General features: G+C 50.9%; 1 protein-coding gene across 7 annotated transcripts in view; it reads left to right on the top strand.

The window, feature by feature from the left end:
• GAS7 (growth arrest specific 7) overlaps window positions 1-24,283 on the top strand; it is a 198,391-nt gene that overhangs the window by 112,263 nt on the left and 61,845 nt on the right. For all 7 annotated transcript variants that reach the window (XM_040630032.1, XM_040630037.1, XM_040630034.1 and 4 more), the window contains exon 2: window positions 5,606-5,726. In XM_040630032.1, the coding sequence (XP_040485966.1) occupies window positions 5,606-5,726 (121 nt within the window). The remainder of the gene's footprint in view (window positions 1-5,605; window positions 5,727-24,283) is intronic.

Here is a 24,283-nt window from a genome sequence, read left to right as displayed (position 1 = left end):
TCAGGGTGCTCCTGTACCACAGTGGTTTCGGGGACTGATGCCTCCCAGCACACCTGGCCAAGGCCCGGCTGCTTCCGGGTGTCCTGGCTGGCTGTGCGTTTGGGAAGAGAGAACTTGCTGGAGAGTTCTTTGTGGAGGAGCCTTCAAGCAGTGCCAATCACAGCACCCGGCTCATTAGCAGTCATTGCCATGGCAACGGGTCTGCCAGAAAGTGGCTCGTTAGGCTGACAACTTCAGAGATGTTATATATAGATCTGGGTGTGGGGGGGAGTGGGGGTGTGGGGCCCCGTGGATATGCCTTTCTCTAGAGCTCCTATTGCTTCTGGGCTTGGGGTGTGAGAAGACGCAGAATGGGGGGACCTTAAAACCGTCTGATCTGGCTGCTAAAGCATTTGATGACTGCCCGTGACTATCTCAAGTAGCATTTGCTCACATCTGTAGAAGGTAAGAGTCAGGTGTTCCCAGAAGCCTCCTGAGGGGGAAGGAGTCCTGGGCTGAACTTGACGCGGGGTGGAGGCCGTGGGGGGCTGAGTGGGGGGGTTGGTACCGCCTGGAGACTGCAGAGACCGATTGAATCTCTCTTAAAAGAAGTCTCGTTTGAAGAGCTTGGGGATGGCAGCCTTTTCCTTAATAAGTAGCCATGCAGCTAAGCACTGTCTTTCTATAAACTGTGCTCATTAAAATTTTATGTCCCCAGTTTTGATTTCAGAAGCACGCTTTCTCTCAAGTGCTTTCTCTAAAGCTGCACACCAGCCCGTTCTGAGTTCAGGGGGCATGAGGCCCCCCGAGGATGCATGTTTCGAAAGACAGCTTCCCAGGTTCCAGGTCAACCTGGCATTTGGAGCAGAGCCGAGGAATCTGCATTTTTAACGCACATCCCAGGGGACCGACTGGGGGTTCCAGGGACCACCCTTTGAGAAACACTGCTATAAGCAGGAGTGGGGGTGTAGATTTTATTTTCAATCTCTGGGTGACTTTCCTTTGCTTGCCTGCTCTTTTTTCTTCCCCGAGGAGGACCAGTAGCCATCATTAAGAGGAAAATTTCTTCGGTGCTGCTGTTTTAAATAAGGAGACAAGGAAGTTAGCCTGCAGCCGGGAACGTGACTGCTCGGGTGTGGGTGGTGGGTGGGTGGGTGTGCTCATCTCCTGGGAAGGCATATGCTCATTTGGAGACTGTGAGACAGGCAGGAGAAGCAGGCCTGGGTTGTGACCCTCCTTGGTGGGAGCTGGGGTATCAGGTGGTCGAGGGAAGAAGTAGAGCCACCCCTGGCTAGCTGGGGAGAGGTGGACAGAGGGAACCTGGGTGTAGGGAACTGGACAGAAGTCTCTAGGGCAAGGCTAGTATCTCAAAGTTTGGGCTCATCATTTGTTTAGCTGGCCGCGTTGGACAAGTTATTACATTCTCTGAGTCTTCGATTCCTCATTTTAAAATGGGAACGTGGCGGGTTTAAATTGCCAAAACTAGAGATAACGTGTGTAAAGCATCTGGCCCAGTCCTTGGAGCACTTTCGACATTTGGGGCATGATAAAAGTCATTATCGATGGACGCAAATGGGATCTGAGCTCGTATGTTTCTTGATTACTGGCTAGATTAGGGCTCTGAGTCGTCTAGAAGCCCCCTGATGCTCTATAGGAAATAGGGTGAGGGCGTGCATGCACACATGACTCCATTTTGGGGGGCAGGAGATCCATAGTTATCTTCAGATTCTCAGAGGATGGGTCTCCATAAACAGTTGAGCAGGTTGTTGACTGAACAAGGGGATCCAAGGGAGGCTGAAATCCAGCCTTGTGCTCAGGGTGATGGCCCATTTGGAGGAAGATGCAGCGTTGTATGATTCCCACAAAGCCATGATATGCATCAGGTTAAGAATTTCTGAGTTGGAGGAAACTGCCTTCACCCTCCCCCCTCACTCCCACTCTCTCGGATCTTGTTCATTGTAGGTAGGCCCCCGCGTCTCTGGGCCTGTGTCACCTCTGCTTCTAATCCCGATTCCCATGGGAAGGAGCTGCCAGAATGGAAGGAGAGAGGCCACGGGACTAGGGAAGGGAAGGGAAGGATTTAACTTGAAGGAAGCTAGTTGGAAGAATAAGTTAGACAGAGACTGTAATTATTGGGTCATTTATGCTGCATTGTCTTGGTGGCTGGGAGGCAGCTCTCCCAGGAGGCCCATCCCTCCAAGGCCATGAGCGATGAGGGAATGTGGGTGCTTTGGGCCTTTTCAGTGAGAGCCTGCAGGTGGGGAGTCCAACTTCTGTCTGCTCTGCAGCTTAAAAGTGATTTTTTTTTAAATTGTAAAGTACACCTGACATAAAATTTATCATGAGTGATGTCTATACATTCATAGTATGGTGCAACATTCATACCACCCCAAAGACTTTCTGTTTTTCTGGATTTCCCTCTTCTGGGGATTTCGTATAAATGGAATCGTATGCATGGCTTCAAGGCTCATCCATGTGGTAGCGTGGAGCAGAGACTCCTTCCTTCCGACGGCTGGCTGTCTCTGGATGTGCTGGGTTTTGTTGACCCGCTCCTCAGTTGATGGACCCTTAGGTCCTGTCTGCCTCTTGGCCGTTGCGGGTAACGCTGCTGTGAATGTGGAATTACAAGTGTTTGAGTGCCGTTTTCAGTTCTCTTGGTACATACCCAGGTGTCTCTGCGTCTTTTGACTCCTGACGTGTTTCAGGCCACCAACGGGGGGAGCTTCTTTCTGGGAGACATCAAAGGCAAGGGGACTGTGGCGGCCGCGGGGGGATGGGGGCAGAGCACAGTCAGGTGACAGACAGAGCAGGGGAGCTGAGGTCATGCTGGAGGGGGATGTGGGGACGGCCTTTGCTGCGTTGGCCAAATCAGGAAGTAGGCTGAGCTGGCCCTGGGGCCTTCCTCGCTCCTCCCCTTCTCTTCCAGCTCCTCTTGGCCCTTCCTGGCTTGGTAGCAGAGATGCCTCCCTCTGCAGACAACTTCTGTAGGGTTTGGGCACGGAGGGTCCAGCATTTCCTAGATGGGCGAGACCTCATGGTACCTCCTTGGTCATCAGTGTCCTCCAGGGGAAGCCAGGGCTTGTTCTGAGCCCACAGAGGTGGATGAATCCCCTAGAGTCATTCTCAAGAGAAAAGCACCGTGCAGACGGGACAGGTGTCCTTGTTTGCTGTCCCCCGGGTGGGGCACGGAGGGTCGGGAGTTTGCTCCGCTCACTCCACCAGCCCCGCTGAGGAGCAGTCTCCTTGCCACCCACGCAGCCTTCTCAGCAGATCCAGCTGGTCAACCTCCGAACGTGTTCCGTCCCCAGCAGGTGTGTGCTTGCCTCCCTGAGCTGCAGAGTCTTGGAAACAGAGGTCTGGGCAGACGTGACTGTTACTGGTGACATTTCAGGCGTGGTGGGGCAGGCTGGTGTGGGCCCCGACCTTCACCTGTCAGGGAGCAGAGGCTGTGTGAAGCTGGTGTCGCTGGGCACTTAAACACACTCCCTCCCGCTGGGACCCCGCGCTCCCTCCTAGGTGTCTTCACAGCAGGGCTCCTGTCCTCCTCCTCTGTTGTGTAGACATGTAGATAGATGTAGTCGGCTGAGTCACTTTCCTATGGTGCGGCTGCCCAGGGGCTGAGTCAGGAAGGAGGCCCAGGCCTGAGGGCTGTTTGCACAGTGCTTCTTGGTCCCTCTCCCCTCTCTACCCTATTTCGGGCCATGTCTGTCTCTGGCCCTTGCTTAATACCCTTTAACAATTTCCCATTTCCTCCCAGGCGGCTGGGAGAAGCACCAGCATGGCCTTCCCATCTTGGATGCTCGAAGACATCAGACTGCAGCAGAAGCAGCCTGGCGTCGTACCCTCTGGTTCTAGAATATTTTGCTCTGAAGTTAAGCCTCCTAAACCTCCCTATTCCTGTGTGACCCCCAGCCCCACTCAGCCGAGATGCACGTCTCTTGTGTGTGGGGATATTTTATACACGCGCGCGTGCACACGTGAGACCCTGTGTGCATGTGTTTGGACCACCTTGCAATCCAGGAGAGGCCAGAGCACGTGTCTGGAGGCCCAGGTAAACATGCTCAGATGTGAGTTTGGACCCAGTGGATGTGCTCTGTTGATGTCTGGCACCTGCTAGTTTAAAGACCTCCTTCCATACTGAATCAGAGGCATGTCGGGTTAACAGCTGTGATTACCGAGGGTCCCAGGAGCATCCAGGATGGACCCGATCCCTGCTGAGGGCATGCAGGGCACACAGGAAGCAGAAGTAGCTGGTTGTGCAGCCTTCAGACAGCAGGAGAGCAGGGCGGGCAGGGAGCTGCGTGTCCATACTGCTTGCTTGGAACCTCTTTGCTAGTTTTCCTAAGTAGCCGTCGTTAGTGACCAAAGCTTTCTCTGTGGGCGTGGCGGAGAGCGGCCGAGGACATTTAGGAGCGGATTCATTTTAATACATCTGAACAGAGTCCAGCTTTGCTGAGAAATTCCCGGTCCCTCTCCTTGTATGGTTGGATCCGCTTAGCCATCTTCAGAAGGCACAGCCACTGTGTGGGCTAATTTGGACCCTCTTTCCTTATTTTTATATGTTCTTTAGCTCACCGATTATTTTTGTTGTTTGAGGGACATTTGGATGCAAGAGAGAAGTGAAAAGAAGAGAAGAAAATGTCCCCCTCATGCCAATGTCGGAAGTCACCGCTCTTGTAGCCTCTGTGGGTACACCTGCTTTCTCTTTCTTATATATATAATATATATATATATATATATATATATTTTATTTCCCTCTGATTTGTATTTTTAAGAAGAGTACTCCTCTCTGAGCAAAAGATTAAACCAGGGCACGTGGGTGGCTCAGTCGGTGAAGCGTCTGCCTTCGGCTCAGGTCATGATCTCAGGGTCCTGGGATCGAGTCCTGCAGAGGGTTCCCTGCTCAACGGGGAGTCTGCTTCTCCCTCTTCCTCTGCCCGTCCCCCCTGCTCATGCGCTCACTCTCTCTCTCTCAAATAAATAAATAAAAATCTTTAAGGAAAAAGATTAAACCACGCATAAGTGCACATGATGGAAAGGGAGCTGTGGTTTGGGCCGTGGGTCCCAGTTCTCTCCAGGTTCCCCAGAGAGATTTGGACACTGGACCAGGAAAGCCCCCCTTGCCCTTCATCCATTCTTGGCGTCTAAAGAAGGCTTTCGATCTCGCTCTGCTGAGACTTGTGTGAATTAACTTCTGGTAGGTTTGCACAGCAGGTGGTGGTCCTGGGGGTCCAGGCTTTGGATTCCACAGTGGGCACGCGCGAGGACCGGGCCCCTGCAGCCAGCACAGCCCACCTGGCGAGCACTCTCCAGGGGGGCTGTCGGGGAGAAGGTCCAGCTCTGCTCTCCGTCCTCTGTGGGAAGCTGTTCCTTCCTCAGTGGCTCTGAAGCAGCAAGCAGTCCTCACATCTCATGCTCGGGCAAGCCCCCAGTCACATGTGTGTGGCCTGTGACCTTCTCCCTGGCTCCTCCCCGCAGGGAGGCCAGTGGGCCACCTCCCGTCCCCCCCACCAGCATCACTCTTCCAAAGTGACTTCTGCTGCCTCTGACTTCCTGGCCCAGAACCGGTTGAAACCCAGTCGCCAAAGGGCCCGGCACGTGTGACCTTTTCTCTCCTCTTCCACAGAAGCCTGGAATGGTCCCCCCTCCGCCCGGAGAGGAAAGCCACATTGTCGTCCTTCCACCTGGCTGGCAGAGCTACTTGTCTCCCCAGGGCCGGCGTTACTATGTCAACACGGCCACCAATGGTGAGTCCCGTGCCGGGGAGCGTGCTGCACCGGCCCCCGCCTTTCCATCTCCCTCTCACTTCTCCCGGTGGCTAGGCTTTTGCCTCGGAAACTGGCTCAGAGGCTGCGGTGGGTTCTCGCTTTTCCCCACGGTGCTGGGTGGTGGGGGTCTGCACCAGATCGGGAATCCCACCGGGGTTCGGGGGGTCCTCCCTGGAAACTCACAACCGCCCCGGGCGTCTCTGTTGAGCCCAACCTCACGGTCTAGGGCTGTTTTCCGAACCTGGATCTCGAAAGATTTCTCTGGTCAACCGCTGGCTTGAGTCACGTTAACCAGGTTTAGCTACTGCGTGATTATCGTGGAACGTGGAATGTCCTGATGAGACAGACGTTCCCAAGAGAGGGCCGCAAGCGAGGGGTTTCCCTAAGTTCACCATGGATCGCTTATTCTTCCCGAAGTACCTCACTGGCTGGCATTTCTTGGAATGTTCTTTGGGGAAATGCTGGGGCTACTTGGGAATTATTTATTCTAATAGATAACACAAGTCCTGTGTGCATTTCTAAGTTGCGTTAGGGCCACACCTCTGTGTCCCCAGTGATTGTGGGCTTCCTGGGCCTTCACGGGGACTCCAGGACCCCAGCAGGTGGGCTCTCGAGTAGGCTGCAAGAGGGCTGGAGAAGGTTTATAGAGGGAGGCACAGCAGGTTCCCTAGCAAGGCCGTCTTGCGCAGGGCAGAACCAGTGTAGCCAGTGAGGCCAAGAGCTCTGTCTCTTGACCTTCATGCCTCCCCGGAGGATGGAAACACAGAAGGTGAAATGTGGGGGGCATCACAGATCTGTGTGCCAAGACAGCTTGCAAAATATAATCCATATCCACGTGTTGGCTCAGACTTGGCCCCTCACTTCCTTGTCTGCACGCACCTGACGTAATGGTCACCTCTGCCTACAGTGGGACCCTGAGTACGGGGCATGGTGACAGCCCTGCACTCAGGTGTCCCGGTAACTGGAAAGAAAGCTTCTCTTTAGAGGGAGCAGCTCCCCTCCGGGGTGGCTGGTCCTTTCACATCCCCTGGCAACTGGCCTTCCTCTAGGAGCGAGTTCCAGCTAAAGAGGTAACTGGGGTTTCTAGGAAAAGGGAAGTGGAACTATTTCTGGTCATTCTAATCTTAAGCTTCCTCAAAACAAACACATGAGTAGCTTTGCGCTGTTACCGGGCTTTGAAGTTTCAGAGGAAAGTGTATATAGACACAGCTCCCATCTGTGAAATGCAGAAACTGGACCATATGATCCTGAGATCAGCAAGGCTTTGGGCCCGTTCTCATCCAGAATTAGCCTCGCCGTTTCGAAGGGGCTGGAGGTGGGGGAGTGGTAGAAGAGGCTTTCTAAAACTCTGCATTTTTGTCTTTTTTTTTTTTTTTTTTTAAAGAGAGTGGTATATTCTTGGTTAAAAAAAAAATCTCAATGGGTACTAAAAAAAAAAAAAAGAAGTAAAAATCCCTGGTTCCATTCCCTAAAGCTATTGATCATGCATTTAACTGTCCAGATATCCGTATATTCTCTCACTGCCTAAGCGTATGCACGCTTATTCTTTTTAATACATTGGAAAAACGATCCATGTTCTAGAAATTGCTCAGAGAGCGTATTGTGGCCATCTTTCTAGCTACATATTTTCTAGCATACATACTAGTCCAGTTCATTTTGTAACATGCTGTGGGATAGCCTGTTGCAAGGGTATGCTACTGTTAACTCTCCCCTCTTCATTCAGAGGATATTAAAGTCCCGTGTTACAGTAACTGACGGGATCTAGCAGGTTTTTTTCTGAGGCCAAGACTTCAGCACATGCCCAGGGACGGGGTCTGGGGATATAGCGTCCCCAAGACGTTCCAGGTCAAGGGCTGGCAAACTTTTTTCTGTAACTGGCCAGGTAGTATGTTTTTTTTGTCCTTGAGGTGCCTGTGGTCTCTGTCACCGCGCCTCAGCTCTGTCCTTGTCGTGCAAAAGCAGCCGTGGTCCTGTGGAAACCCACACGTGAAGCCGTGTTCCAGTAAAACTTTATTTATGGACACTAGAACATGAATTTCAAGTAACTTTTGCATGTTATGAAACATTTTCCTTTTGATTCTTTTTCAAGCACTTTTTTAAAAAGCTTTTATTTATTTGAGAGAGAGGGTGAGTGACAGAGAGAGAGAGCCCAAGTGCGGGGAGGGTGGGGTGGGGTAGGGTCGGGGAGAGGCAGAGAGAGGAGCAGATTCCCCGCTGATCAGGGACTCTGGCTGCAGGGGTCGATCCCAGGATCCTGGGACCATGACCTGAGCCGAAAACAGATGCTTAACCAACTGAGCCACCTGGGCAACCCCCCCCCCCTTTTCAAGCACGTAAGATGATCTTAGTGCAGTTCACGGACTATATGGTAAAGGGGGGTGGGCCCTCGAGCTACTAACTCCTGCTGTAGGCTCTCCATTATCTCTGGCAGAACTGGCCCCCCTTCCCCTTCCCCACCTTCCCATGCTCTCAGTCATCCTGGCTCCTTGGTCTTGCATTCTAGAAACATGCCACTTTTATTCACTATTTAATTCATCCTTATCTGTTGGATTGATTGATTGATTCATTCAACAAACACTTACTGGGACTCACCCAAGTCCCAGGCAGGCCGTTGGATGCTGGGGATATAAAAATAATAATAAAGAAGCGTCCCTCCCCTCAAAGAGCTTAGCTTCTTAACACTGGAAGCAGATTTGGAATGAATACGAACTTGGTTACCCTCGTGAGCAGGGCTGTGAAGGAGAAGTCCAAGGTGTTGTGAGAGTGTGTTCCGGAGAGATCCTGGGAGATCAAGAGAGGCTTCTTGGAGGAGGACACGCCCTGCAGCTAAGATGGGAGGGCTGAAGAAGGGGGGTTGGGGGTGGGAAATGCCTTTCTGAAGGCAAAGCCATAGTCAATGCTGGGAGGGATCGTGCAGACCCTTGAAAAGCCTATTAAGGATTTTGTTCCTTAGCCTAAGGGAACAGGAAGCCAAGCTGTCTTTCTGATTCTCCTCTGGACCGCTGGCTTTCTTAGACCAGCTTTGTCTGGCTGCCGGGCTGCTGCTGACATTTTTGGATCTGACCCCCTTTCTGCAGGAAGTACCTATCAGAGCAGCTGCTCGCTGTCCTCGCGCTGTGTCTCTGTGACCTCCTGACTCCTGGGGGCATTTGAGTCTGTGTCTCTTCCCGGCCGGGCCAGCCACATCCACATTTCTGCTCCAGCTCTGGGGCCTCCCCTGCCCTGCGCGACTCAGGCCAAGGCCGTGCACCCTGCTCCGGCCGCCGCGCACCATTCCTCTCGTCTTCTACCCGTCTCCCTCTCTTCCAGATAATTCTCGTGTCCCTTAATCCCCAGTCCCTTCGCAGAGCGCGCTTGGGTGCCATAGATGTTCTGTTCCCGTTTCTGCACCACATACAAATGTAGCTGGTTTAAAGCCCCGTTTACAGTTGGAGCCTTTGCTCTGGCTAGTCTGCTTATTTTCAGATCCACTTAGGATTTTAGGGATGGGGATTGTCTTGGTGCCGGCCGCTGTGGGGGTCTGTAAGGAAGCAAAGTCAAACAGAAGGCCGTCTCCGTCTCTAACACCGCAGTCCTCGAGGAGTCAGAGAAACCCAGATGCTGACGAGCGTTGTGGGTGTTAGTGTGGACATCTGGGGGCTCGAAGAAGAGGGTCCGCAGCTTTACTGGGTACCAGATACGTCTCGGAAGAGGGGCCCCTGACTCAGGGACTCCACATAGAGGTTGCCATGCAGTGAAGGCCAGACAGCCAGGGAACGCCGATGTGTTCGGCGTGAGCAGAGAGCCAAACGGTGAGAGGGAGTCAGAGGTCTGACCCACCCTTGACCCCAGGAGGCACTCTAAGGAGCTGGGACTTTGCCCGCTGGGCAACGGAAAGCTCTGGAAGGAATCAAAGCAGCGGCCCGACAGGATCAGAATACTGTGGCAAGATTGCTTTTGCAGCAGAGTGAAGGATTTAGGGGCGGTCAGCATGGATCGGGCAGATGAAATGAGAAGAGAAGTAATGAGGTCAGCACTGTATCTGCAGCTGTGGCTCGGGAGGGGGAGGTGGGGTCCGGCAGACAGGATGTGGCAGGGAAAGAGAACGCTCGGGTTCTTCTGAGCTTCCTGCTTTGTGTGATGGAGCCATGCGCTGAGGGCCAGGGACCCGAGGGAGGAAGAGTTTGGAGGAGGTAAGATGGATCCCTGTTGCATGCGTGGTTCCTTGGGGAATATTCAGGGAAAGGTGGCCAGCCACATGGGTCTGTGACTCAGGGGATACCTGGGCTAGAGATGAGAATCTGGGGAGCCATGTGGTGGTGCCTGGCTTGGCACACAGCAGAATGGATTTGACCCCTAACTTGCCCCCTTGGCCTGGCACCATTGTGCAGTGACCAACCTATACAACCACACTTGGCAGTCCAGAATTTTCATTTCATCAGCCAAGAAACAAGGCCGTGAAATGCAGGAGATCACTCAGGGCGAGCATCTAGGAGAGAGCCCTGCAGAAAAACATTCAAGGGAGGGGCGAAGGAGACTGAAATAATTGTCAGTGATAAGAAGAAGCCAGGAGAAATAAGGTAATATCACGAAAGGCAGAGGAGAAAAGATTAAGAAGGGACATTTGGAAACAGACTGAAATATAGATCAGACTTATGGTAGAGGTTATATTTTAAATCACTGGGGGGAATCACAGATTATTTAATAAATACCGTTGGGCCAGATGGCTAACAGGAAGTTCCAGTGGGTACGTTAATGCGGTAATGCTGTTGTTTTCATAAAAACTCAGCGAGGCCATCAAAGTGTGCTTTAAGAGACTCTGAGAAGTCCCCAACTCCCCTTATCTCTCCAGGGTGTTTTGTCATGCAAGGGGGCCCTGAGCTCTGGCCCCAGGACCCTCAGGGGTTCTAGTATCAAGACAGGCTTGTGCTATATTCCCACCAAAACTTGAGTATTGCCAAAAAATGGGGTTGTGTTTAGTTTCTGGATATTGAGTTATTGCTAATAGCCTATCCTTTTCAGGGACCTGAGTTAGTGTTAAGGGGGACCTCTTATTTGCGCAATCGGTAATTGCATTTCAAGAGATGGAGCGTAATGTTGTTTTGTTCCTTTAATAACTGGAAGGCCTGATATGCTCATGTGATCACTTAGCAGCGATGTGGTCATAGGTGTTCAGGTCCTCTTTTCGGAGAGATGCTGACTTTTTAGATACCGTTTAGGATCTATTTTACCGTTTGGACGTTGAGGGGGTATTTCAAGCCAGTAATGAAGGCCAAGATTAGTTTTGTGTAATGTAGGAGTCAAAATAAAGGAAGAAGATCACTCCAGGGGGATGTCTTAGCTCTGTTTCTCTAGAAAGCAGAGCCTGAGGCAAGGATTAAGTGTAAACACTTTATTTAGGCTGTATAAGCCCAGGGCAGTGAGAGTGGGTGAGAGAGGGAAGATGTCACGTGATGCTGGCTAGCGTTGACAGTGAACCGCAGAGAGATCCAACAGGTCTGTTCAGGTCGTACCCAACAGGTGTGTTCACTTCTTTGGGAGGGTTACAGAGAAGAGCCGTGCCTTTGAAGTCCATGGGAGAGCAGAGGTGTCTGATCTGCTCACCTCCCTCTCATCTCCTATTTCCCGTGGGCCAAGCATCTTCCCCTTGGAGAGCTATTTCCCCCACACTTTTGGGTTGTATCATCTGGCCCCCAGAAAGCCTGACTCCAGCCCCACAGAGTGATGCTTCATCCAAGCCCTGGGTGGATGGTCAGTGCAGCATGGGGAGAGGTATCAACCAAAATAGAAGGAGGTAATTGATGGAAACATGAGAAGGAGCCCGAGGTCTGTGTCCCAGGGCGGGGATTCCTAAAGCACTAGCAGCTGTGGTGTATGTCTAACTCTTGTGTCAGATTTTGATGACTCGAGTGTTCATGGAGTTTCATTGGCCAATAACTTCTGCTCCATAGTCACCCTAGGGAGGACCTTCCAGGTCATCTCACATAGGGGTCGGCAAACTAGGGCCCTTGGGTCAAATTCAGCTTGCAGCCTATTTTTGTCAGTAAAGTTTTATTGAACACGGCCATGCTCTTTTGTTTGCCTGTTGTCTGAGGCTGCTTTCACACTATGATGGCGGAGTAGAGACGAGACACAGTGTGGTCACAAAGCCAGAAATATTTACTGTCTGGCCCTTGAAAGAAAAAGTTGGGTGATCCCTGGTCTAGCAAATAGAGCCCATCGATGGTACACATGAGTGAGTGGAGACCCCCATGTGGTACAGGGACTTGAGCCAAGTTACCTGGCCATTCATAGGCCAGGCTATGCCTGGATCCCATCTTTCCATCCTTCCTCCCTCCCCCATTGCCTCAGTATTCAGGAGAAGGGGCATAGGGGGTGATGACTTAATTTGCAAAAAGGATAACTGAACTCATGAATTAGCAGGAAAAAAAATCTAAAATGATTTTTATTTTTTAAGGGAAGCCCAAGTATCTTCTTAGAGCATCAGCTGAAACCCAGGGGAGCTGGGAGTTGTGTTTTGTTTTGTTTTTTTGTTTTTTTTTTTAATTTATTCGACAGAGATAGAGACAGCCAACGAGAGAGGGAACTCAAGCAGGGGGAGTGGGAGAGGAAGAAGCAGGCTCATAGCGGAGGAGCCTGATGTGGGGCTCGATCCCAGAACGCCAGGATCACGCCCCGAGCCGAAGGCAGATGCTTAACCGCTGTGCCACCCAGGCGCCCCTGGGAGTTGTTTTTTAAGCTCTTTTTGATAAAGCACCCATATGTGTAAATGTTGTATTATGTTTCTGAGTGAAGCTTGGAGAAGTATACTAGGATTTGAGCTTTTGGAGTCATGTGCCAAATAGCCAGTACTTTCCTTGATTTCTTGTTTTAATTTTTCTTTAAATGAGTAGATTCCCATTTAACTTTATTACACCAGGAGCTAATGGGAGTTTCTGGGTAAGTCTTCCAGAAGAACACTTTCCAAAGCATTCTTTGAGCTTTTCTTTGTTACAAATAATTGGATACTTTTCTAGCTCCCCGGATAGAACAGCCCTAATAATTCCCTGTGAATAAAGGTTGCCCTGAGAAACTTCTATATTCAGAAGCATCTATCTGTTTTCTTCTGTCCATCTGCGTTGAACAAATGTGAGACGAGAAAGATGCTTTTGTTTGGCACATTCAGTAGATTGAGTAGCTCGGTGTGTGTGTGTGTGTGTGTATGTGTGTGTGTATGTGTGTGTTCATACGTGCTGCTTATTTTGGCTTTATTATTTTTATTTAACGGACTCTAGTGCAAAGCTGTTAGACCTTAAAATTTAGTATTAATCTGCTTCTGTGTGGGTTTTGTTTTTTTCTTGCAGAGAATCCATTTTAATTTTTTTTTTTTAAAGATTTTATTTATTTGACAGAGAAACAGCCAGCAAGAGAGGGAACACAAGCAGGGGGAGTGGGAGAGGAAGAAGCAGGCTCCCAGCGGAGGAGCCTGATGTGGGGCTCGATCCCAGAACGCCGGGATCACGCCCTGAGCCGAAGGCAGACGCCTAACGACTGAGCCACCCAGGCGCCCCCCATTTTAATTTGTAACATCAAGGTACCACTTTCGTGCACAACACATTCCTCCTATCTCAGCTGTTCTCAAGACCCGTCCTCTCTTGGAATTTTGGCAAATGCCAAGTGGGTGAGGGAGTCACGCACACTTCTAGTACGTAGAAGACCCCTAAAAATCAAAAGACAAAGGAGACAAAAGGAATGTATTGTTTGTTGTATTCTAGGAAGTGGAGTGACTCTGAAAACCTGCTTATCGGTCAGCAGTGTAAGAACGGTCCTCATTGGCTGTTTGGTGGGGTCGCCGATGGGCAGCAAATCGTTCAGATACGGAAGTGAAACAAAAAGGGAAGGTGTGGGTTATGACCCAGCAATTCCACTCCTAGATACGTACCCAAGAGAATTTAAAACGTGCGCACGAAAACCTATACGTGAGCGTTCATAGCGCCAGTCTTCGTAGTGGCCAGAAACACCCCAGATATCTATCACATGATGAGTAGATAAACGAAATCTGCTGTGTCCCTAGTGGGAGATTATTGAGGCATCAAGTACTGGTAAACACCTGCCACAACATGGAGGAACCCTGAAAACATCACGCTAAGTACAAGAAACCAGACACAAAAGGCCATGAACTGTATGATTCCATTTACACGAGACACCCAGAATAGGCCAAAAACCATAGACCCAGAAAGTAGATTCGTGGTTTCCAGGAACGGGGAGAGGGGAGAATGGGAGTGAGTCCTGATGGGTACAGGGTTTCATTCTGAGCTGATGAAAGTATTCTAAAATTAGATAGTTGGTAATATTTGCGCAAGTCTGTGACTGTACTCAAAACCGTTCCTATTATGTGCTTTTAGAGAGAACAATTTATGGTCTGTAAATTACATCACAGCAAAGACAGTCATGTGATGTCTTGGTTAGGGCTTCCTTCTGCCTGATTCCCAAACTTTGGTGGGGGCTAGAAGCCCCTAGGGAGTTCGTTAAAAAATACCATTAACCTACTGGATCCGAATCTATTATTCGGAAAGAGTAAGAAAGTCTGTTTTCTATTTTTACGTGTTTTCTAATGGCTACCACCTATTTTTGACTTGCAAGGAGACAATAAGATTGATGAAGGCATCGTCAGTGGATCAGATTATTATGAAGTTGAGGAGCAAATTTAAATCCAATTTTCTTTTCCCGAGATAAAGTGAAAGAATACAGTTTTCTTCAAACAGGTCAACCCATGTTATAGTCTCAAGGTTAGAGGCTGTATTACCGTAAGATACTCTAGTTAAGGTTGATTCTCGTGGAGGAACTCCTTAAAGACAGATCCGTCATTTTTACGCTGGCAAGATAGAGATTGAGCATAAAACTACGGAGGAAGACCCTTCAACCTGGCTGACGTTCATACTTTTCACTGTTGTCAAGGTAACTGACTCGTGGATATTTTCTCGCCTTTCTTCCGATCCCGAAACAATGTCATGGCAGTTCTTTTAATTTCAAAGCTCAAGTCAAAAGCTCAGTTTTTTTGAAATCTCAGCATTTTTGCCTCTTTATTTAAGATTTTATTTATTTATTTGACAGAAAGAGAGCAAAGAGCTGGGGAAAGGGGCGGAGGGAGAGGAAGAAGCAGACTCCCCACTGAGCAGGGAGAGCCCAGTGCGGGGCTCGATCCCAGGACCCTGGGATCTTGACCTGAGCCACAGGCAGACGCTTAACCTGACTGAGCCACCCAGGCGCCCCAACATTTTTGCCATTTAAAAAAGCCCTGTGGACTCTCGTTTCAACTTTGCTCCTAGGTACCATTGAGTCAGAGAATTTGGGGCTTGTATTCTTTTTGTTTTCCCATTCTGTCGAGCACTCGGATGTCCAGACCAAGCAAACGCCATCCTTGTCTTCGGGGAACTTGAAGAGTCTAGTGAAATAGTTCGGGCCTTCGATAGGGTGAGAAGTCATAAGGTGTCTACTTTTCGTATTGTTCTACTCTGGAGGTTGGTAGGCTGGGGCTTCCAAATTTGCTTCCGCTTTGGCTAGGAAGTGAGTGCCAGTGTAGAGTTCCTGTCCCCTCCCCACGCCCTGTGACCTAGCAGGGTTCGGTGGCTAATCCATCCAAACCAGGTCAACCCAACCATATTGGTGGTTGGGATCTCTACCCGTCATTCCCTTGACCAGTATTCTTTCATTAAAGGCCAAAAAAAAGAGGACAAGATGAGTGTGAGTTGTGTCCCCATAGGCGTGATGTTTGCTTGGCTTGGACTCTTTAAAATACAGCGCTGACCCACGATGACTGAATTTCGAGGGCAATGGCGTGATCATGCCTTCGTGTGTGCTGGTAGGAATGTGATGGCCAGGGCAGGGTCAGAACCTTCCAGATCTTGCTGAGCTGTCCTAAAGCAATGCAGGCATAGGGGAGGTCACCTGCTGGATGGTCTCGAGGCCAGAGGCCTTCCACAGAAGCACTTTATTCTGTGCACGCAGTGCCTTAAAATGTTCAACGAGTTGCCAATATTGACAAATCCGAAACCCTTCCGTGACCGTCTGGTGACTTGTCTTCTCTCGAAGAATCAGGAGCAGTGGCCGCGTCAGACCCACCTCCCTGCCTGAACACAGCCGGGTGGGGCTGAGAAGGTTGCCACTGCCCCCGACTTTTCTTACACTCCGTTTGGTTCACGTGTGCATTTTCCACGTCCGGTTTCTGTGGGTGCTGGGAGTTTTGACCTGTGTTCAGACAGCCTCGTGGTTTTGCACCAAGCACCGCAGAAGAGAGATGGCGTGAGGCACCGAATTGGGAAGATAGGTTATAAATGCTCCGGGGAATCAGAGATTAAGAAAGGGGACGAGGGGGGCGCCTGGGTGGCTCAGTCGTTAAGCGTCTGCCTTAGGCTCAGGGCGTGATCCTGGCGTTATGGTTTCGAGCCCCACGTCAGGCTTCTCCGCTGGGAGCCTGCTTCTTCCTCTCCCACTCCCCCTGCTTGTGTTCCCTTTCTTGCTGGCTGTCTCTCTCTCTGTCAAATAAATAAAGTCTTAAAAAAAAAGAAAAAGAAAAAAAAAAGAGAGGGGACGAGGGAAGAGAATCAGGAACCCAAGAAGAAATGCCCAGCTGAGTGCCTTTTTCAGCGAGGACCTACCAGCTCGTCTCACACTCGGCCTTATTCCTGGAGGTCTTCTGTGCACCTGACTATCGGTGCAGGAAGCATTGTCTTTCTGGGACTGCTGTGAGGCCGGTGTGTGTGTGTCGGGGGCCGTGGGAGCCCGTGGCTGCAGCAGGAAGGTGGGGTCTGGACAGGGCAACCAGGTAGCTGTTTAAAGGGTGAGGGCCCATGGAGCTCGTCGGTGGAACTCTGCAAAAATGGGAAGTATCTGCAGGATGCATTCTGATCAGTGAGTGGGCAAGGACGGAGTGAATTGATTATCAAGCAACAAGTGTTTGTTAAATGCCTTGTCTGTGCTCAGCTCCCAATTATCCACTTGGACGGCTTCTTGCAGGGGTGGTGTGGGCGAATACAATGCAAATGGCTACATGTTTGCAAAGACCGAATGCTTCCTGAAGTGGAGAGGAGATTGTTAAAGGGGACTTTCCTTGTGGGTTGGAGTCAATTTTCTTTCCTGCTCGAATAGACCTCTCGGAAGGTCCCTTCCAGCTCTGAGAGTCCATGAAACGAGGAGTCGCGACACCAAATGCTCATCACCCACTGTTTGGGAACGCGCCTCCGTATGTAAAGCTGGCGTGGTTTCCTGATGATCAGATCTGTATTATCGGAGGGAGATCTTGGAGTGGGGTAACAGCTTTTTTGTTATTTCAGTCCGAGTCGGATTCCAGAGTAGGCAATGCTCATGCAAGAGGCGTGGGAGAACAGGGTGAGAAGTTAGTCATGCAAAACACATGTGTTTAACGCATGCCGCTCCTTGGGAGCAGCGTGCTGGGCTGTGCACGGGGGCACGGAGACCCCGCACTGGAAGGATCTTGTCCTCCCACGTGGCAGCCCCCCCTGATCACTGCTGTTGAATGAAGCTCCTGCCATCTTGCCAGCTCTAGTTAGTGCCTGTCTGCATGGCCAAGGAGACCCTCAGCCCGAAAAGAACTAGCTCCGATAATGGGGGAGAGTGGAAATGATCTTGTGGTCTGGAATAGGGATGGGCTCTGGAACAATATGCTAGAGGGGGTCCTGCCCCCCCCCCCCAGGCATTTACCTTTTAGTGGCCATTGCGGGGACCTAGTGTAGGGGTTTCTGGTGACTAGGGGCGCTTGGGTTGGGGAGGTCGGAGCAGAAGTGGGTTTTTTGGACACAGAGACAAACGCACAAGGGAAGACGATGTGAAGACCCAAGGAGGGTACCATCTGTGAGCCCCAGGCATGACTGAGGTGATGAACTGTGGAATAGACTCTCCCTCACGGCCCTCAGAAGGAACCCACCCTGCCAACCCCGGGATCTCGGACTCCTGGCCCCCGCCAGAACTGGGACACAACACAATTCTGTTGTTTAAGCCCCCTAGCTGGAGGTGTTTTTGGTTGGGGCAGCCCCAGAAAACCAACACACTTCCCAGGTCCCAGCATAACAGGCCACCAGGTGGTGTCGTGTCCTCCATGAGGCCATGGAGAGGTGCCATCTGTTCCCTCTGTTCCTGACACCTGCCTGGCCTGAAGGTAAAGTAGCCCCAGCAGCGGAAAGGTAGCCTGCTTTTCCTGTTGCATTGCCAGCCCCTTGGTGAACGCAGGGCGTGGGCTCCGGCTTAAAATAGCTCCCTGGGTCCCAGAATTCTGGCGGCTCCGAGAGAAGGAGGTACAGAAGAGCTTTTATGTAAGCTGCAGGAAAGAGACCCGTAAAGCAGTTGATTTACAGATACTATAGATTCTTCTCGCCTCTGTGCTTGAGTATACCAGAGAGGACTGGGCTGGCGGTCACATCCACAGCTCTGTCCCTTTCTGGTCCGGTCAGTCCTTGGCGTATCCCCAGCATCCTCAAGTCTGGATTCCCCATCCCTGCAAGAGCGGGTTAGGCTGGTTTTGAAAGCCCTTTCAAGCTCTGTATGTCCCCCCACCGAGGGACAGACCCCGCTGGCCAGGCAGGTGGTCCCGCTCCCTGCCACCACCCCTCTTCGGTCCCTGATGCCTGCTGGTTGGGGTGCCCCCTCGCTCCCATGGCACAGCTTTGCTTCCAGGTGCGGGGAGAGGTGTCGGTCCACGGTGGTTCTTTCCCAGTGATGGATCAGGGAGGACTCTGTTGCCTCTTTTGACTTTTCCGTGTTCTCCAACCTTTTCTCCTGGGACCTAGATTACTTTTGTAAGTAGGATAAAAATAATTCCTCTGAGATGCAGGAGAGGACGGGAGCTGCTCATTCCCCAGATCTCAGCCTGTCCTCCTGGGTTCCTCCCCTTCTGCTTTCTCAGACGCCCGTTTCCCCTTGTCCTCTCTCTTCTCCTGCGGGAGTCCTCTCGTGGGATCTTGGAGCACTGCTAAGCTTTGGGGTCCCTTTCAGGGCCAAGGTGCACAAATCAGAGCCCTGGTCTCATTTACATGGGGGTGAGGAGCACCCAGGGTGCTGGGCCGTGTGCTGTCTGCCAGGAAGGGAGGAGGGTGCCAGGCTGGGAGTTAAGAAGGAACTCCTCCCTCCTTCTCTTTGCCCCGCCCCCCCATCCTCCCGGTCCCGAGATGAAGACTTCAGTTGCTTTGTGCTGCTGGTATAGAAACGTGATATGTGTTGATGGAGGGGGGCGGCTGGTTACAGGAAGGGGTGCTCAGCGGACAGCAGGGGTAGAGCCTTGGGAAGCGGAACAGAACGGAGCAGGGAGCACACAGCGCTTTGGACACCAGGTCCCCGCCCTACAAAGAGTGCATGCCCGTGAACTCCCACTCCCGTGACCAGATATGCAAATGCCAAATCTTCCTGGCTGGCGGACTTTAGAGGCAGAGAGGAGGCCTGAATACGGGTGGTCCTGGTGGTCCTGGGGGATTTCTTCTTTGCTCTCGGAGCATCGGCTGATGCTGGGGGTCACTTTTCTTTTTCTGGATCTCTTGGGCTACATCGACTATAGGCTGCAGTTTTTAACAGCGACACCTGTTTGGTGCCCAGTGGGTGCTTTCAAGTCAGGAGGAATCTGAGGTTGTTTTGATGGTTGCATCTCTAAAAAGAAATTTCTTTTTCTTTTTCTTTTTTTTTTTTTTTTTTTAATGGCCTTCCCTCCAACACCTGGGGATGGGAGGAGGCGCTGTTGCAGAGAGACTGCTGCCCTTCCTTGGCAACCCCGAGGCTTGTGCATCTCACAGTGGAGTTCCTGGACCAGCAGCATCCACACCATCTGGGAACTTCCTAGAAATGCAGTTTCTCGGGCCCCACCCCGGACCTTCTGATTCAAAAACTCTGGGAGTGGGGTCCTGTGGTCTGAGCTTTCGCCAGCCCTCCAGGTGATGGAGAAGCATTACCATACTTCCAGCCCACCTCAAAGGCTGGCCCTTGTTGGTAGCATTCTAGAATTTTCCATAGTGGGTAAGACTGGCAGGCCTCTTGGCAGAGAGGTTTTTTCCCACCCTGCTCGTGCTGGTTCTCAAAGACTCTTATTTTTCATCAACCCTAGAATGCTACCTATTTCTTCCCCCATTTCATGTGCTCCTCTCTGTCCTGAATGCCCTTCTTGATGTTGGAGAAGAGCTTATTTTGCCTAGAATTTCCGTCCGTGTTTTGCAGTGTTGGTTCCTGATAAGGACCTCCCCACAGAGGGGGCCCTTTATGATTCGGGGGCTGGATGGTCTTCCCTGGGAATCTTGCACGGCTTGGAAGGTGCCTTGGTGGCCGCACCTCAGAGAGAGGGTGGCTTATTTCTATTCCCCAAAATAACTGTGGCTTTCTGACGGCTTCCTCTGTCTTGTGAAAAACAACACTCTCCACGATTTCAAGCATTATTTATAAACGTACAGTCACACCTTTTACTGGAAAGACTTCTAAATTGGGAGTAGCGATGCAGCATGGCTGAAGTTCACAAATGCCAAGTTTCTCAGAAAACAGATCCCAAAGGTGGTGTGCGAATGGAAGGTAGCACGTAGCGGGAAGAGAAGCTTCTGGACAGTTGAGCGGTGTGATTTTTCCATGGAGCGATTATGGGAGTCCTCCTTGGGTTATGTTAAGAAGCTGCCATGCAGCCTGGTCACAGAAGAATATTCTAGAATGTTTCAGAAGAATATTCTGGAATATTCCAGAAGAACATTCCAGGATCTAAGGGCCGTAGGGCTGGCGTTGGCTGTTTACAGGGCAATGCAGTTTGGTGGTTATCTGTGGGCAGGGAGTACTTCTTATAGGAACAGAAGCTTGTGGGGGAAAAAGGGGGCATTTATTAGAAGGGTATAGGACATCTCTTAGAAGCCTCTGCTAAAGGACTGGAAATCAGCTGTTGGTCCAGTTTCTGGGACCTTGGGATGCCTTAGGCCCACTTGTTTCTCTGGGTTTAGTTCATACCTCTTTTTCTCTTTTTTTCTTTAGTAGCCGTTTAGCAGAAACTGGCTGCTAACGGCTGAAGACATCCTCCCAAGTCCTGCTCTGTGCCTCCTCGCTGGTGCAAACAGTAGGGGCCAAGTAGGCACGCCCCAGGTGTGGGTCTGCAAGAAAGACCTCTGGCGTTTGGAGCCTTCTTAGAGAAAGGTCTCGATTAGGTGTAACAAGTAGTTCTGTTTTTTAAAGTGATGTTTTAGGATTCTGATGGGGATTTTTTTATAGAGGGTCCGGTCAGCCTTTAGCTTTTTGGATTCTTCCCTTTTGAGGTCACACTTAAAAAGGCCTTTGCCAGCGAGAAGAGGGGAACATATGCTTCTGGTACTCTCGTGGACTGTTTTATCCCCCCTTAAAATTTTCAAGCCAGAAAAAACTTCATTTCAGAAAATGTGTGAGAAATGGATCGACCTTAATATTTTTTTCAGATTGTTGGCCTCATGTTCTCCCAGCATTTGTTGATGGATTCAGCCTTCTCTGTTGCCCTGAAAAGCCCCGCTTGACCATATGCTAACCTAGTCTGCTTGGGTTATTTCTTGTTTTTCTTTTCTCCTGTCTTTGAATTTATTCCTGCACCAACGCGACCCGGTGTTGTCTGTCTTTCGTGGGAAATTATCATGTACTTGGTAAAGCATTCAAATGGGCTGTGCTGTGAAAATACAGTTGTTGTACTTTGTTTTTTTTTGTTTTTTTTTGTTTTTTTTTAATTCTAGAGAGAGTGAGTGAGCTCGAGCTGGGAGAGGGGCAGAGGGAGAGAGAGAATCTCGAACAGACTCCTGCTGAGAGCAGAGCTCGATGCGGGGCTTGATCCCGTGACCCATGAGATCATGACTTGAGCCAAAACCAGGAGTCAGACGCGTCACCGACTGAGCCCCCCGGGCTCCCCACTTTGCTTTGATTTTTAAGAATTAGCCAGCATCGAATACTTCTTGTGTATTCTTCGAGCGATGTTCTGTGCACATACTTCTGATTTAATTTGCTTTCTTTTTTTTTTTAAAGATTTTATTTATTTATTTGACAGAGAGAGAAACAGCCAGCGAGAGAGGGAACACAAGCAGGGGGAGTGGGAGAGGAAGAAGCAGGCTCATAGCGGAGGAGCCTGATGTGGGGCTCGATCCCATAACCCCGGGATCACGCCCTGAGCCGAAGGCAGATGCTTAACCGCTGTGCCACCCAGGCGCCCCTAATTTGCTTTCTAAAATGCATCCGAGAACCTTCTGTGCACGGGTCACTTAGCAGTGTGCGTTGGACAGGCCGTCCACGTCAGCACTCCCAGGTCCCACGTGCAATGCCATCCTGCCAACACAGCGTGGTGCCCCCGGGCATTTACAGCGTTTCTCTGGAGAGTTCCCCCCTCTCGCAAAAGGTGTCCCCAAGCACCTCTTTATACTTACATCGTTGCACACCCGAAACAGTTGTTAGGTCGAAGGGTCTGTGTGTTTGCGATTTTGATCCCTATCTCCGAGCTGCTTTTCCAAGACATTCCCCAACCTGTTTTTCCGGATCCTTGCTAACGAGGGGTTATCAGTCTGATGCTATATGTCCAGTGAGTAAGAAAACAGCGTCTTGTCATCTTAGGTTGGGTTCCTCCAACTTTGGGGGAGGGCGAACATCTTTTCCTCTTGGGTATTTGCCATTGTATTTTTTTAAACTGCCCGTGTATGTTGCCTTTTAGATTGGACTGCTTGCGTAATTTGTAATTCATGCTACGTGAAGGGGCTTGGTGCTGTGTCTGTTCTCCCTAGTCTTTGGGTTTCCGTCTGTTTGTTTTTCTTTTTATCTACACACACACACACACACACACACACACACACTCATTTTTAAAAAAGCAGCCATTGGTCATATAACCGAACTCCGTTCTCACGGTCTCACTTTGACCTGAGTCAGCATTCATTCATCAAACAGCAACTGCTTACTATACGCGGTACCCGAGAGATGGATCCATTGAATTAACAGAGCCCCAGAGTTTTCGGGAAGCAGCTCTGGGAATCTGTATTTTTACCAAGTGGTCCCAATGATCCCGATGAGTAACCAAGTCTGGGAAACAAGATTGGAGCTTTGCCGGGTGCCTGTGCTTGGGTCCCGGGTCCCAAGGGTCTAGGCTTTGGTTTTGTATAAAGTCTCTTTCTTGGGACCCCCCCCCCACATTTTCTCCACCATAAGATGGGGGGGTCATAATATCCGCAAGGTGGCAGGTGGCTACCACTGCCTGTTGGCTCCTACAAGACACTTGTTCCTATGTTGCGATCAATGCTTGTTACCCATCAACGCAAGTTCAGGGACTCATGGTGTGTTGGCCCAGATCTGTACTCTGTAAGGAGCTCGGTGCCCCAGGGATCGTAAAGGGTTTGAAGGACAGGCTCAGAGAGTTCCAGGCACCCTACTGCCTGTGTCCCCACTAGAATTCCTCTGGCTTCTGCTGGTCCTGCCTCTGGCCACCTTGTTATCCCATTGGTATCACCAGCCTCTGAACTGGCCTTAACAGCCCGTGCCCCACCTGGATCCCAGGCTTGCTGAAAGGATCCTTGGAGCTGCTGGTAGACCACCGCTAGTGATGTTTTCCCAGTTAACCGAGGGACAGATACCCCTACAGCTCAGAAATGCTAAAGAAGGCATTCGAGGACCCTCTTTCCCCCAGCGCCAGAGAGGGGCCCTTCCCTCCCTCTCCCTTTGGGGGATGTGTTCTAAGGGGTGGACTTGGGATCTCAATGTCTGTCTATGACACCAGTGCCTGAGCTCCTAGGCACATAAGGGCAGCTCTGAGCTGAGGGGTGTTTTAAGCACCAGGGGCAGGTGTACAATCCATTTCTTTCTCTTTCCAGAAGAGCAGAGTCCTGGTGTCACCCCTTCCTCGAGCAGGAGGACTCTCAGTGCTCAGGGGGGCCGCTGAACTGTGTGTGCTGCCTAAGACTCTTAGACCCTGGGAATTGGGGGCCGTTAGCTAGCACCTCCCTGCTTCTGCTCCCACGCCCCCAGGCTTGACTCCCGCCATGCAGTTCTGGCTGGTGCTCAGGATGCAGACTCTGGGGTCCAGTGGCCACAGTGAAGTCTTCCCATGCTGCCTGAAAGTAGAGGTGAGGCTCAGTAGCCCTCCTGATGGTAGATCAGACCTAGGTGAGCCCACAGAATGTAGTTCTTCTGCTGACAGCCCACAGATGGCTGTTTGCAAAAAGCCTGTGTCTCTGTTTGCTGAGAGGCTGCCTGCTCTGTCCCTGCTGCTGGGGATCTGAGCTGTGTCAACAGGGCTGGGGGTGGTGATGGAAGCCTCATGGAAGGTGGATCCGCGCAAAGCTTCCCAAGTGAGAAGCTGTCCATCCTGGGTGTCACTCCATGGTTCGGGAATTGTCTCTCTGCCCACGGGGTCTGAAACCAACACGGAGGGGTCTGGTTCTAGAGCTGAGGGCAGGGGCCAGGGTCATCGCCTGAGCACTCCCTTCCCTGACCTTTCCTGAGAGAGACATCCCTGGATCCCAGTGGTGTCCCAGCTCTCGGTGGTGGTGGTGGTGGTGGTGGTGGTGGTGGTGGTGGTGCCATCTTCACCTGGATGGACCCTGCCGCACTCATGCCAC

Source organism: Ursus maritimus, unplaced genomic scaffold (assembly GCF_017311325.1).
Source record: "Ursus maritimus isolate PB19 unplaced genomic scaffold, ASM1731132v1 scaffold_14, whole genome shotgun sequence".
NCBI classification, from domain to species: Eukaryota; Metazoa; Chordata; class Mammalia; order Carnivora; family Ursidae; genus Ursus; species Ursus maritimus.
The sequence above is the reverse complement of the archived record's forward strand: the minus strand, read 5'-3'. Positions and strand labels throughout refer to the sequence as shown.